The sequence below is a fragment of the Typopeltis vanoorti genome, chromosome 2, assembly GCF_054136105.1.
Source record: "Typopeltis vanoorti isolate ZY-2024b chromosome 2, IOZ_Tvanoo_1.0, whole genome shotgun sequence".
NCBI lineage: Eukaryota > Metazoa > Arthropoda > Arachnida > Uropygi > Thelyphonidae > Typopeltis > Typopeltis vanoorti.
In genome coordinates this window covers 156463550-156477416 of record NC_143550.1, presented here as the reverse complement: position 1 = coordinate 156477416, position 13867 = coordinate 156463550, and the positions used below count along the sequence as shown (strand labels likewise).

Here is a 13867-nt window from a genome sequence, read left to right as displayed (position 1 = left end):
CTGCAGTCCACATTTCCTCAGTCGATCCTCATAACTGACATTGTACAGTCCTCAAACCATCTTTGTTATCTGCCGCTGTACCCTTTCCACAGTTAATTTATCCCCTTCAAATCCTGAGAACAATAGTCTAAGTGTGGTCTGATCAGGGGCTACAATGGAATGATAACTCTTTTATCTCTGCAGGTCAGCATCCTTCTCAGCATTGCAGCAATCTTCTGGGTTACCATCACCACCTTTGTAATATGCTCCCTGAATTTCAGTTTTCTATCGATCATCACCCCAGATCTCTTGTCTCCCTATTTCCTCCAATATAGCTCCTCCAATCCAGTATGCATCCTCCCATCGATGGGTCCCAAACTTTAAGACTTTACATTTTGCTGCATTAAACCGACACCCCATTCATTTGCCCATCTGTCTAGTTTATTCAAATCCTCTTGCAAGGCTGCCACATCTGCACTATTACTGATACCCCTTCTCAGCTTCACATCATCTGCAAACAACTGAATATCCCCTTGCAATCCATTGATTGACAATGTCATTGATATAAAGGTTGAACAATACAGGTCCCAGTACTGAGCCATATGGAACACCACTGGTAACCTTCTACCTCCTTGATATTGTCCCAGCATACACAACTCTCTGATACCTATCAGACAGCCAATTTTGAATCCAGTTGACTAACCCGACATCTAAACCCATGTGCTGCAACTTAAATATCTTATCAGGTGGCACCCTGTCAAACGGCTTTGTAAAATCTAAAAAAAAAATGGCAGTATATGCCTTTCCTTCATCAACTGCTCTTGTCACTTTATTATAAAAGGCAATCATATTACTAAAGCAAGAGCGCCCCTTAACAAATCCATGTTGATTCTCACAAATAACATTACCCTCATCTGCTCGACGCTGTATTTAGTCTCTCACTAATTTCAAGACCTTAACAACTACTGATGACACACAAACTGGCCTATAATTAGACACTTCCAGTCTTCTACCACCCTTGTGCAGCGGGTGGTAGCAGACTGGAAGTGTCTTTTCTTTATGCTATTGTAATTTTATATTGCTGTTCTTATTTTTCTACTGAAAAATCTTATATCCTTTCTTATTGTTTGCAAAGTTCAGTACACTATGTTTCTTACACTATGCTCTTTTTGAATTTCCAGATAAATTTTCAGCATGCCTTCTTATGCTTTTTGTTAGGATACTGATGAAATTTTCAATATTGAATTGGTCCATTTTTAAATGTCTTTTTTAAAATTTATTTAAAATTCTTTTTTTGTTTCTAATATTTATAATATTTGTGGTTTTCTTTTCTTTCTTTTTTTTTTTTAAATTAGTTTTTATTTTACAAAAACTATATTCGTTTTTATTATGTCTTTCCATTCCTAGGTTTATTGTTATTTTGCTTTGGACTAATCTATGATCATTGCTTAATCTTACTTTGCTCATAATATAATGTTTGCCAATGATACAATCTCTTAAAAATCATTGCTTTAAAGATAAAGATCAAAATAGTAAAAATAGTTAACAGAACAATAAAATACTTACTTAAGTTGTATAATAACATATCTAAAAGACAAACATGAAAATATATAGATGAAAAAATAAATTTCAGATACTCTGCAGAACAATTAAAAGAACACTGAAAAAAAAAAAAAAAAAAAGATGAAAAATCTAGCTTAAATTGTATGAAGTAATGGCCACTCTGTCATATCACCTTATCAAAATATAAGCAGTAGAATTAGATAACATTAAATAGAATAGGCATATGCTGAATCCTTGAAGTACCTTATTACTTCCATCAATTTTAACATATCTGTAAAAGTCTTCTTTATACCTGTTGCATGTACAAGAAGTATTAATTCATTCAAAGGTTTCTCTTAAGTACTGGTAGTCTTGACTCAGACTTATGTAAATTCAGATTTATGCAAATTATCCTGAAAGGACTATGAAAACAATCGGAATTATAAAAATTTTCATCACTGTACATACATTACTTGCACACCACATAACAGCAATCATTCTCAAAGCAAGCAGCCTATACAGTGCATACAAACACTTTCCTTCATTGAACGTGGACATCTATTTTCATCAGCAGCATCATACTTTCAGGGATTTAGACCCAGTGGCTTGTTCTGGTTTCATTCAATCTTTTCCTTGGTCATCCCTAACTTCTAAATCCTCCAACAAGGAGGTACTGAAGTATCTTTTTTTTTTTTTAGGTAGCCTTGAACTGCCCATTCTTTCAATATATTCAATTCACTTCTTTCAGTATTCACGTATTTTATCCAACACTGAATCTATTTTTAGTTCTTTATGCATTTCTGTGTACTTTTTTTTTTTTTTTGTCCTAGAAAGCCTGCTGTCCTTTGTAGGAATTTCATTTCTCTGGTTTCAATTCTTTTCTCTTCTACAGTTTCCATGGTCCATGATTCACTTTCATACAGTAGAGAATGTCCAAAGAGAAAGAAATTATGCTTCCTGTTATGGAGAGCTTTATGAAGAAAAGAAAGAAGCCTGTTCAGCAATCGCTTGATAATTTCATAGGAAAAAGTCGAATGGCAAAATTAAACATTTCCTGTTTCATTTTTTTTATATGATTTAAACTGTAATAATTATATATATTAATAATTAATAATTATATACTTAAATATAATTTGTGTGCACATTGTGTGAATGAAATTAACAGAAATAGCCTTTGAAACATGTTGAAGCAATAGAATGTTAATTGATGAGGGGGGTAAATCCAACTTAAAATTCACTTAACAAAGCTTGTGGAGTGTAACCCTCACATAAGTCAAGGAATGTAAAAAAACTGCTTTTATGCTTATTTCGGAAGAGTCAACAAAAAAAACCAGTCTTTCGGCTCATGAACTTCATTCATTCACTTCTCTAAAAAAGGTCATCTACTTCTTAGCAATAATATTTTTTTTTTGTCTGGAAATATGAAGCTAGAAATTTGTTCCTATTTCAAAAAATAAAAACAGACATTTTTGTTCTTAGATCTCAAAAGATCAAAGGAAGAGAGTCAAACGATTCCAACTGTTGTTAAAATAAATTTATATCATTTAATTCCTTCAAACAGATGAGGGTGGCCAACTTCACAAATACTGATGATAATTACCCACACTGGAAGCAGACGTACTGCAATATCTTGCAGTAATGGAAGTTCTAAAGGGCAAGCCACTGTATCTTATGACCAATTTATTAATTACAGAGAACTAATGCATAATTATTAGAGAACCAAAAGGTTATATAACAATCTGCTGCATAATCCTTTGGTTCTCTCCAAATCAATAGCACCTGAAAATTGATAGATGGCCTTTTCATATTAGCTTGGGAAGATGTGCAGAAAAAGGAGGTGGCTATTATTTTCTTCATTTCCTATTAGCTGTAAACTGTAGTCCCTATAAACTCAACTATGCAAACATTACTGAAGCAACAATGAAACATTTCGAAAACATGAACCAAACTTTGGAGTCTCAGTGGCAATCTGTAAAGAAAACATTAAGCAATTCAGGTTGTGATGGAGTTGCCTGAAAGGATACAAAAATAAGAACACCATAGTGAACACAAGAAGTTAAAGAAGTAGTTGTGGAAAAGAAGAAGGCATACTAAAAGTTATTAGCAAATAAGCCAGCAGATAACCTAAAAGAATACAGAAGAAAATGTAAAAGAGCTAAGCTATGCTAAAAGTAGCTAAACAAGTCATAGGAAGACTTATTATTATTACTACTACTACCCCAAGACCTCATGGAGTCAAAGACTCATTTAGGAGGTCCTTTTATCACACACACACACAGCTCATCATACTGTGTCTTAAACACACTCAAACTCCTTGCAGACACCACACTCTCAGGTAAGGCATTCCAATCATTTACAACTCTACATGAAAAAAAACTGCCTCTCACTCCCCTATTCACACCCTCTTTATACAGTTTCCAGGGATGACCTCTGGTTCTCCCCTGATCTCCCACTATTTTCTGTAGAACTTTTCAGCACTGATCCCATAACAACCCCTTACCAACTTGTAGGTCTCTATCATATCTCCCCCTCTTCCTCCTGTCCACCAGACTCTGCAAATTACATCTTCTCAATCTTTCCTCATACTCGACATTCCAGAGGTCAGAAACTACCTTAGTCAGTCGCCTTTGGACCCTTTCCAACATCTCTTCATCCTTCTGAAAACCAGGTGACCAAATCTGGGCACAATAGTCCATGTGTGGCCTAATCAAAGCCTTATACAACGGAACAAGAATCTCCCTATTTCTACATGTCAGTGTCCTCTGCATCATTCCCAGAAGCCTTTGTGTTATCCTCATAATTTTGGCTATGCATTCCCTAAATTTTAGATCCTTATCCATTATCAGCCCCAGATCTCTTATTTCCTCCACCTCCAACAATATATCCTCACCAAGCATAAATTCTGCATCCCATCTTTGTTTTCCAAATTTTAAAACCTTACATTTTGCAACATTGAACTCACATCCCCATTTGCTTGCCCAATCACTCAATTTATTCAAGTCTTCTTGTGAGGCCACAACATCTTCACTACTCTTCATGGTTCGTTCCAACTTTGCATCATCTGCAAACAACTGAAGATCTCCATCCAAATCTTCACCAATATCATTAATATACAAGTTAAACAGTAATGGCCCTAAAACAGACCTCTGAGGCACTCCACTAGTGACTTTCCTTTTCCTGGATATCACTCCCCCATACACAACTTGTTGATACCTATCAGATAGCCAGTCTCCAATCCAATGCACTAATCTAATATCCAACTCCATCTGCTCTAGTTTGACTGTCAACTTATCATGAGATACTCTATCAAAAGCCTTCGCAAAATCTAAGTATATTACTGTGTATCCTTCTCCTCTTTCCAAGGAAGCAGTCACTTTATTGTAATAAGTAAGTAGATTACTAAAACATGACCTCCCTTTAGCAAATCTATGCTGTCCATCAAAGATAATACCATTGTTGTCAACCCAACTCTAAATCCTAGTTTCTCACAAGCTTCTCCAACAACTTAACCACAACACCTGACACACAGATAGGCCTATAGTTTGTAGTTTGTCAAGAACATAGAAGATAAATATTAGGAAGTTGGCAAAATGCTCTGCGATTATTGCAAAAGCTTAACAAGGGGGGGGGGGGTACTATATAAAAAATCAAAGATGATAAAGGTGACATGAAAATTGAAGATACAGAGTCAATGTCTGGAGTAATTACGTTGAGAGACTGCTAAATGAAATAAGCAGTGACAGAACAGTAGTCCTGTTTTCCAGATTTCATGCTTAAGAGCTCCACATTATTGAAGAAAAAATTAAACAAATTGAAAACAAGAAACACACCTTGAAGTCTCAAGTAGAAAACTCTAAAGAATACATCGATTGATTCAGCTAGGGAGGTATATGGCAAAGTTGTCTGCAAGGAAAGAAAAATAAGAACACCATGGTGGACACAAGAAGATAAAGAAGTGGTTCTAGAAAGGAAGAAAGCATACAAAAGATTTCTAGCAAATAAGTCAGCAGACACCCTATAAGAATACAGAGAAAAATGTAAGAGAGCTAAGCTATGTGTAAAACTAACTAAACAAAAGTCATGGGAAGACTTTGGTAAGATTATGGAAAATAAATATTAGGCAAAATGTTCTACAGGCTACTGAAAAAGCTTAGAAATGAAGGAAAGAGTAGTATAAAAGGAACCAAAGATGATAAAGGTGACCTGAAAACTGAAGATATCCTAGGTGTCTGGAGTAATTACTTTGAAAGACTGTTAAACGAACCATGCAGTGATAGAACCATACCAGAAAATTTTCAAGAGGAATGCAAACAGAGTAAATATCAATACTTGAGGTAGAAAAAGCTGTCAAAAACTTGAAATGTGGAAAGGTAGCTGAAGTAGATGATATTCAAGAAGAAATGCTCAAATATGGAGGTAAAAAAGTTTTGCAGTGGTTACATTGCATAATTCAGAGGACCTGGTCAGAAGATCAAATTCCAGATGATTAGAGTAGAGCTCACAGAGTACCTATCTATAAAAAAGAATAAAGCTGAATGTGAGAATTACATAGGAATTTCTCTACTAAGTATTCCAGGTAATATTTATGCAAACATAATTAAAAACAGGTTGAGAAAGATTGTTGAAGAGAAACTTGGACAAGTACAAACTGGGTTCAGGCCAAATATAGGTTGTCAAGATCAGATTTTCATTTTATGACAAATAGTTGAGAAATCATAAGAATATGACAAAAATCTGTACTTAAGTTTTATAGATCTGGAAAAGGCATAAAAGGCATTAGTACTCAAATACTTGATCAAAGATTAGAGACCACAGATATGAGAGTTCTGAAGAAAATTAGAGACCTGTATACATCGCATCAATGGCAGAATCATTAAAAATGAAGACATTAATATTCAACTTGACAATGTTTGCATTCAAGAATGTGTAAGCAGAGCTACTGAATGGGAAAAGAAAGGCAGCTAAAGAAGTGTTTGATACCAAGATGGCAGGGAAAAGAAGCAGAAGAAAACCAAAGTCTAGGTGGATTGATTCAGTCAGAAGTACCTTAGAAGAATAAAATGTTAGATACAACAATACTGAAGTGCTGACAAGTAATAGACTAATTTGTAGTAAAATTGATAGGATATTAATAAAAATGTAAATTTGATCATATAGTGCAGTCATAGTAGCCTGAACACTCCTTGAGAGTATACATATCAGGAAATTGATGATGATGATTCTCTATTTCATACTAAAAGTAATGACAGTATGAAGTCCTTACTCTGTGAGTGATGTTGTATCATTGCATGTAAATAACAATTGAAACAAAACTAAAGTTCTCGGCACCTGTTTTACAATCTCTACCTTTTAAACATGATATAACAATAAATTAGAGTTTCAAAGATAGTAATGCTGTTTGCAGGGTTAGAAAAATCAGACCTTAATGGCAGACTTAAGAAGTTAAAGGGTCAATTATCTAAGAAAAAGAAGGATTTCTTCTTTTCTAGGAAAAGAAGAAATCCTATTCAAAATTCATCGTAAGTAAATCAGAATGAGCCTTTAGTAGAATAGACAGGAAGATGTATGAAAGTTATGAGTAAAAGTAGCAAAACAAGAGTCATGAGAAGACTGAAAGAAATACAGAAAATAAATATCATGAAATAGCAAAATATTTTGGAGGCTATTGCAAAGAGATCAGATTCCTTTTTTTGGGGTACCAAAAAAGGAATCTCATCTGCTAAAAAGTGACATAAGAACAGAAGAAATAAAATAAAAATATGGCAGAATCGTATTAAAAATGAAGACATTAGAAAGGAAATTGACTTTATTACCATTTAAGAACATGCATGCAGAGCTAATCTAAAGTGGTATGGTCACCTAACATATTCATGCTAGACTGTATCTCATGCATGTTGAGGTACAATATGCAAGACAGCCTGCTCACATTCTCTTGTAACATATTTATGCTAGGCTGTGTTGTACAATATGTGCAAGACAGCCTGGCATAAACATAAACATGTTACAAGAGAATGTGAGCAGGGCCAATCTAAGGTAGTATGGTCACTTAAACAGAATGGAATTAGCAAAAGTAAGGGTTAGCAAAACAGATGTTTGATGCCAGGAAAAAGACCCAGAGAAAGACAGAGATCCGTGTGAATTGATGAAGTTTTGGTCTTCTGAGGCAAGTAGTGCCTCAGAAGACTGAAATGCAAGATCTGACAACATTGGAAATAAATATATTAACTTTGAAGAAATTTGAATCTTATTATCAGGGAATTCAATGTTAATGAGATTCAAAGACATCTGAGTACAGGTGAGAAATCCAACAGATTTGGATTTATGTTATGTTCAATCATTTTCAAACAAAAGTACATGATCACAAAGCAAATCCCTAGGAACAAGAGAGTTATAGGACAAGGTTCCCTCATTCCATTCCCATGAAATAAAGGAAATAAGAAAAAGAATAGAACAAAATGGTAGCAGGAAATTGTACACTGATGACAGAGAACACAAAGTATTAGGAGGAATAATACATAAACCACACAAATATGACAAGAGTATAAATGAAAACAATAATGGAAGATATATAAGAAAGAAGAACAAACTGGAAGAATATGAAATTATAATTAAAATACAGAATTAATGTTTACGTTTCAAAATGTTACACTAACTTAAATCTTTCTAATAAACTAAACGTGTGAGCTCTGTGCCATTAAAATCAAAAACAACCTGACAACTTCAGCAGTCCATCAACTTCATAATTGATACCTCCAATTACAAAGATGAAGGGAACACAAATGATGAACATGAGTCAGCTTAAGGGGAGGGAAAAAGTGATTGGTAAAGCTGGGTAGATATTTTGATGTACAAACTTGCCCAGGAGCAGACTGTGGCACAGACTATAATCTAGTAAGAGCCAGAGTAAGATCAAGATTCCGAAACTTTCCAGGTCCACCCAGTCCTACTAGAGACTAGATGTTAGAGTAATCCCAAGCTGGTTCACAGAAGAAATGTCAAAACAGCCAGATGTTCTTTAGAGACTAGTAAGAAGAACACATCTGAAATGCTTTGGGAAGGAGTCAAGATTATAATACAGGATACAACTAAAAAAGTGTCTAGGACTAGTTAGAAGACCAAGAGGTCCATAGATTTCAGAATGAACTTGGTATCTGATTCAAAGAAGGAGGTCAGAAAGCAAAGGGCACAAGGACTAAAGAATATAATAGATTACATAGAGAAGTCAGAAAACACATCAGGCAGGAAAATATTATGCTATGAAATGTGAAGAGAGAGAATTACAGATGAGAAAGTACAATTACAAAAGGATGTTTGCACTAGTTTATGACCTTAAGCACAAGTTTAAGTCTAAATCAAATGTTATCCAGGACAAAAATGGTGCAGTATTAACAGAGGAACAAGAAATTATAAACAGACTGAGCACTGTGAGGAACTGTACAGCAGAGAGGATAAGGAAAATTTGGATGAGCTCCCTTACTAGGAGAATTTCGATTTGAAATCACTGCCACTAAGGCATGAGGTTGAAAGAGCAGTTAAAGAGCTCAATAACAATAAGGCACCAGGATATGGAGAGATAAGGGTGTTTCACAGGGGGATCATAAAGATATGGAAAACAGAATTATGGCCTAGATACTGAAAGAAGTCAATATTCATACCACTGCACAAGAAGGGAGATATGAAAGACTGTAAGAACTATTGAATTATTAATTTAATCACTTATGCAAGCAAGATTCTATTAAAAATCATTCTAAATAGGATTGAGGCCAAAGTCAAAGCAGAGATGCCCGAGGAGCAAGCAGGTTTCAGAAAAGGCAAGGATACCAGAGATCAAATTCTTTGCCTTAGATCACTGAGAAGTATAGAGTTAAGACTTTCTTTAGCAATGTGCTTCACAGACTACTCTGAAGCAAAGATCAGCAAAAGCAAGAAAGTTAAACTCAATCCTACTGAAATAAAGATTATGGTTCTTGAAGGAAATAGAAAAAGGGAAGATCCCGAGAAACAAGTGTACATTAACAGAGAAATAATTAATGGAAGTTTTTCCACTTGGTTATACTATAAATTAAAGATACCAAGAAATTATATATTTGGTTTAATCCTTTATCCAAGTGTAAGCATGAAGTGATCATACAGCATCTGGTGATGTCCAATGAAAGAATGGATGGATTGTATGAACAAGTCCACTTAGCAATTGGACAGAGACCCAATGATTGGGTAGCTGATGTAAATTGATACTGTTCTCTTAGAACTTCGACTTCATTTAAAGTTTAATTAAAAGTTATGAAGTTTGTGGGGGTAATAGCTCATTTTGTGTTTGAAAAAATTTTTATCCATAGATAAAAAAACTATCTGGATTTAGAATTTTTTTTTTTAATTTCAGTGGTACAGTCTGCACATATTTGGTTATCAAGTTTTCAAAAGCTAATATAATATTTTGAAATATAAACATTAATTCTGAATCTTCATTTTTAAATTTCATACTCTTCTTGTTTGTCTCCCATTAATTTTTGCATTTGTACTTTTTTTTTTAGAAAAAAGATAATTTTAAAAAATATAGCAAAACACCTACTTTATTTAGATATGCTAAAAATATAGTAATATTTTCAAAGAGTAGATGTCAATGTAAGTATATATGTCCTAGATATATATGTGCATTGTTCTGTGTTCTTTATGTTTGGCTCCTGCCAATCCTTTGTGTACTGTCATTAATGTATGATTTTCTATGATTTCCTTTGCTTATGGATGGTTCATGCCATAAACATTGACTACAGAACAATGTATGGTTTCACATCATTTCTTCTGTCCTGATCATGTCATTTATTAGGAAATTCATCAAAAGGAAATTCACTATCATGAAGATTTTGAGCTTTTACTATTTGTAATAGTGCTTAAAATAGCACCGCTTCTAATCAGGCTGCAGTTCATTATGGCTTGTCATTAAATTATAATGGTATTCGCTATAGTGTACATCTACTGTATAACAGAGTGATAACTACAAAAACGGCAATAACATGAAAATAATTTAAAATTTCAGCATTATTACTGAATAATTTATATTTCAAAAACCTATGATAACCAAGCATGTCTTAAAAAAATTTTCTTATTCAATGTAATTTTTAGATTTTATATTTGGATTCAGCACTTTAATTACATTAATCATCCCCATCTGCCATGAACAGTAATTTTCTCCTTCTGTTCATCTGTAGACAAGTTTAGATTTCTGTGATGGGTCAATCCAGTTGTGCAATTTTGATGTTTTCTATCCATCTCCTTCTTGGTCTTCCTAGAAATCTTCTTCCTTTTGCTCTGCTAATTTTGAGAATCTGCAAAAGTCCTTTTATATGCAAGTCCATATACTATGATAACTGCTTTTTCTTTGATTTTTGCTATTAATGGAATATGGTAGTTTAATTCTTTCTGATCTCCTCATTAGTTTCATTTCAGACTATACTGTTCTGTTTATTTTTCTTAAACACTTATCTTCAAATCCTGTTAATCTTTGTTTTTCCTTTTGTCTGACAATTTTAATCACTGCACCACAAATGAAACATATTTTATTGCAATACAATGAATCACCTCAATTAATTTCAGTTAAAAAAGAAATGATTTGGTGATCGAAATATCTGAATCAGCAACAGCAAAGAAATATAGTTTAACACAGGATCTGGCAGGCAACACATTTTCTAGAAATATACAGGAAACCAATACATACCACATGATACCTGTGTACCACTTTTCATCCAAAAAAGCAGATATGATTAAAACATTATCATGCTGAAACCTTAACAGATAATAGAAAATAAGAGAAGGAAAAATCAGAACTAAATCCGATCCTGCAATCATTACAACTAAACAGCTATAACAAAAAGTGGTGCAGAAAATACAGTTTGAAAGGTGACTTAGGACAGAACCACATTCGCATATTCAGTAGTATGATCTTTAATTACTGCTCATTTATAATTATTGGTGGTTAGTTAATGATGACCAAAAACACTAGTTTATATGTCTACAAACAGCCACATTTATATTATTCCTATAAATAGCAGTAATGCATAAACATTTACTAACCTTTATAGCACTATTCACGAGTATCTTATTAAGGTGATATTTATCAAACTGAGAAAAAGGACAACCTCCCTCTTGAGTTGCTCCAACTAAGCATGACTGCAGTGATTGACAACAGTGAGACCGATAACTGATACAAGATCCTTCTTTTCCATACAAGTGTCGGATATTGTAAACATAACGATTTTGATCCCTATTCCAAGAATGACTGCATCCATTTTGGTAGTCTATACAGACAGGATGCTTTGAATACTCTTCTTTCCAAAACTTTACTGCCTCTTCAACAGATAAACCTGCTTCTTTTAGAAAGAGGGTGTACTGGATCTATTAAGAAATTAAAGAAATAAAAAAAAAAAGGGAGAAAAACTTTTTTTCATGCAGTTCATGAACACAAAATACCAATATCACAACATATAGACAAACATACTTAATGGTTTACTGCTTCAAACTGTATACATAATACTTCTGCAGTATAACGCATTATAACAACACTGATTAGGGTTAAAAAAAAAAAAACTATTAGCATTTTCAACACTTTGTGGCAACATAGGTCTGTTTGAGAAGTTCCTTAAGGAACTAAAGAGGATTAAATTCTGAAACTAATATGGTATTTCATTTTCTAAGAATCTGGATTTGGTTACCATTTTACCACATATTAGTAAAATCTAGGAGTAAAGTGTGGAAGTAATCCTAATTATCTAGGAATTTATTATCATCTTAACTTATTAGTTTCTTTAAAAAATACATGCAGAAAAAAAAAGACAGAATTTTTTTTTCCTTTTTGCGTTCTGTAACTGCACTTGTGAAAGCATAGCACTTTTTTTTTTTTTAAATGTAAATATTTTACAAAATTCTTTTACAAGAATTTTTATTGCACTAAAGAAAAAGAGGCAACTCTGTCATGGCTAAAATTAAACAACATTTATTTCCTATATCTGTACCAATTCTAAAAGAAAAGTTATTTTCTATGCAAGCAGTAGATGAATGGATAATTTTTAAATAGCAGTAATTGTGCTGTTCATAATATCTGTCTAAGGTGGGAGGGCTTCATATCTTAAAGAAGCTGAGAGGGAATAGGCTTCCCTATTCTTCGCCAAATGTTTCATTAAATAAATCTCACCCCTAAACCAACAGCACATTAATACTGTGGTTATACTAAAGAGGTTAGATAACACAAAATTATGAATGGAGAGCGAGAGAGAAGTGCGGAAGCAATAAAAATAGTGGATGCTATGGATTGGATAAGGAAATACTTTATTGTGCTTTCTGAGGCTTTTGAATTATGATAGAAAAAGAGAAGTGCACAAAAGGCTAGGGTGTTAATTTCTAACCCTAATCATATTGTGAATCAAGAATTACTGGAGACGACAATGAGGATACTAATTATAAGGGTACAGGTATAGAGGATGATTTTTGGGTGGATGTTAAAGAAAGATTTTCTCTGTATTTGATATGAACCCAATAGCTTTATGCTTATTCTTTATAATGGTGTATGGGCACACCAAATTTTGATGTTGGAGGGGGTTGTTATAAGTGTAAGGAGATTAGGATCACCGTGGGTAATCTATCAAATTACTTGGGTTTTACGCTTATAGCGTAAAAGGAGGGGTATTTCAAAGTATGTCCTTAGCCATCCCAAGCAAAATAGCCATGCACCTGGGTCTATTTTACTTAACATTTATACTGCCCTGCTCTTTGTAATTCATGAGCCACCAATCTCCAACCGAGGCATAAAAAAAAAAAAAAAGAAGTGCTATGCATAATGATAATTTCTTTTGAGTCCCTCACCCGGCAATACAGCCCGTGTGCATACTACGAATAGAGTCGTAGAAAGAAATTTAATATAAATTGATGAATATAATGTCAAAGTTTTTAAATAAATTATAATTTTTGAGGTTAATAATTTTAATAGAAAATACTCATAATGAGAAATTAAATAGAACAATAAATTTATTTAGTAATTTATAAATAGTTGACTAATTTTGTGCCAGCAGTAGCAGTTAAACAAAGAAGAAATAAAATTAAAGTTTATAAAAATTTTATAATATATATCATTATTTATTTAAGTTAAAATTTAATAAATATTTATTAATTAGTTTTTATAGAAATTTTTGGGTAAAACCAGGATTAGATACCCTGTTATTAAAAAAGTAAAGATAAGCTAGGGTACTATATGATGAACATGAAACTTAATAATATTGGCGGCATTCAATCTTACCAGAGGAACTTTTTCTTTAATTGATAATCCACAATAAATTTTACTTTTTTAATATATTTGTAT

The 13867-nt window shown here is 33.3% G+C and overlaps 1 protein-coding gene across 1 annotated transcript in view; it reads right to left on the bottom strand.

Annotated features, from left to right (window-relative positions):
* Window positions 1–13867, bottom strand: part of LOC150109556 (uncharacterized) — a 108310-nt gene that overhangs the window by 21040 nt on the left and 73403 nt on the right. Inside the window, exon 8 of the mRNA XM_090413570.1 lies at window positions 11590–11910. Within this exon, the coding sequence (XP_090269696.1) occupies window positions 11590–11910 (321 nt within the window). The remainder of the gene's footprint in view (window positions 1–11589; window positions 11911–13867) is intronic.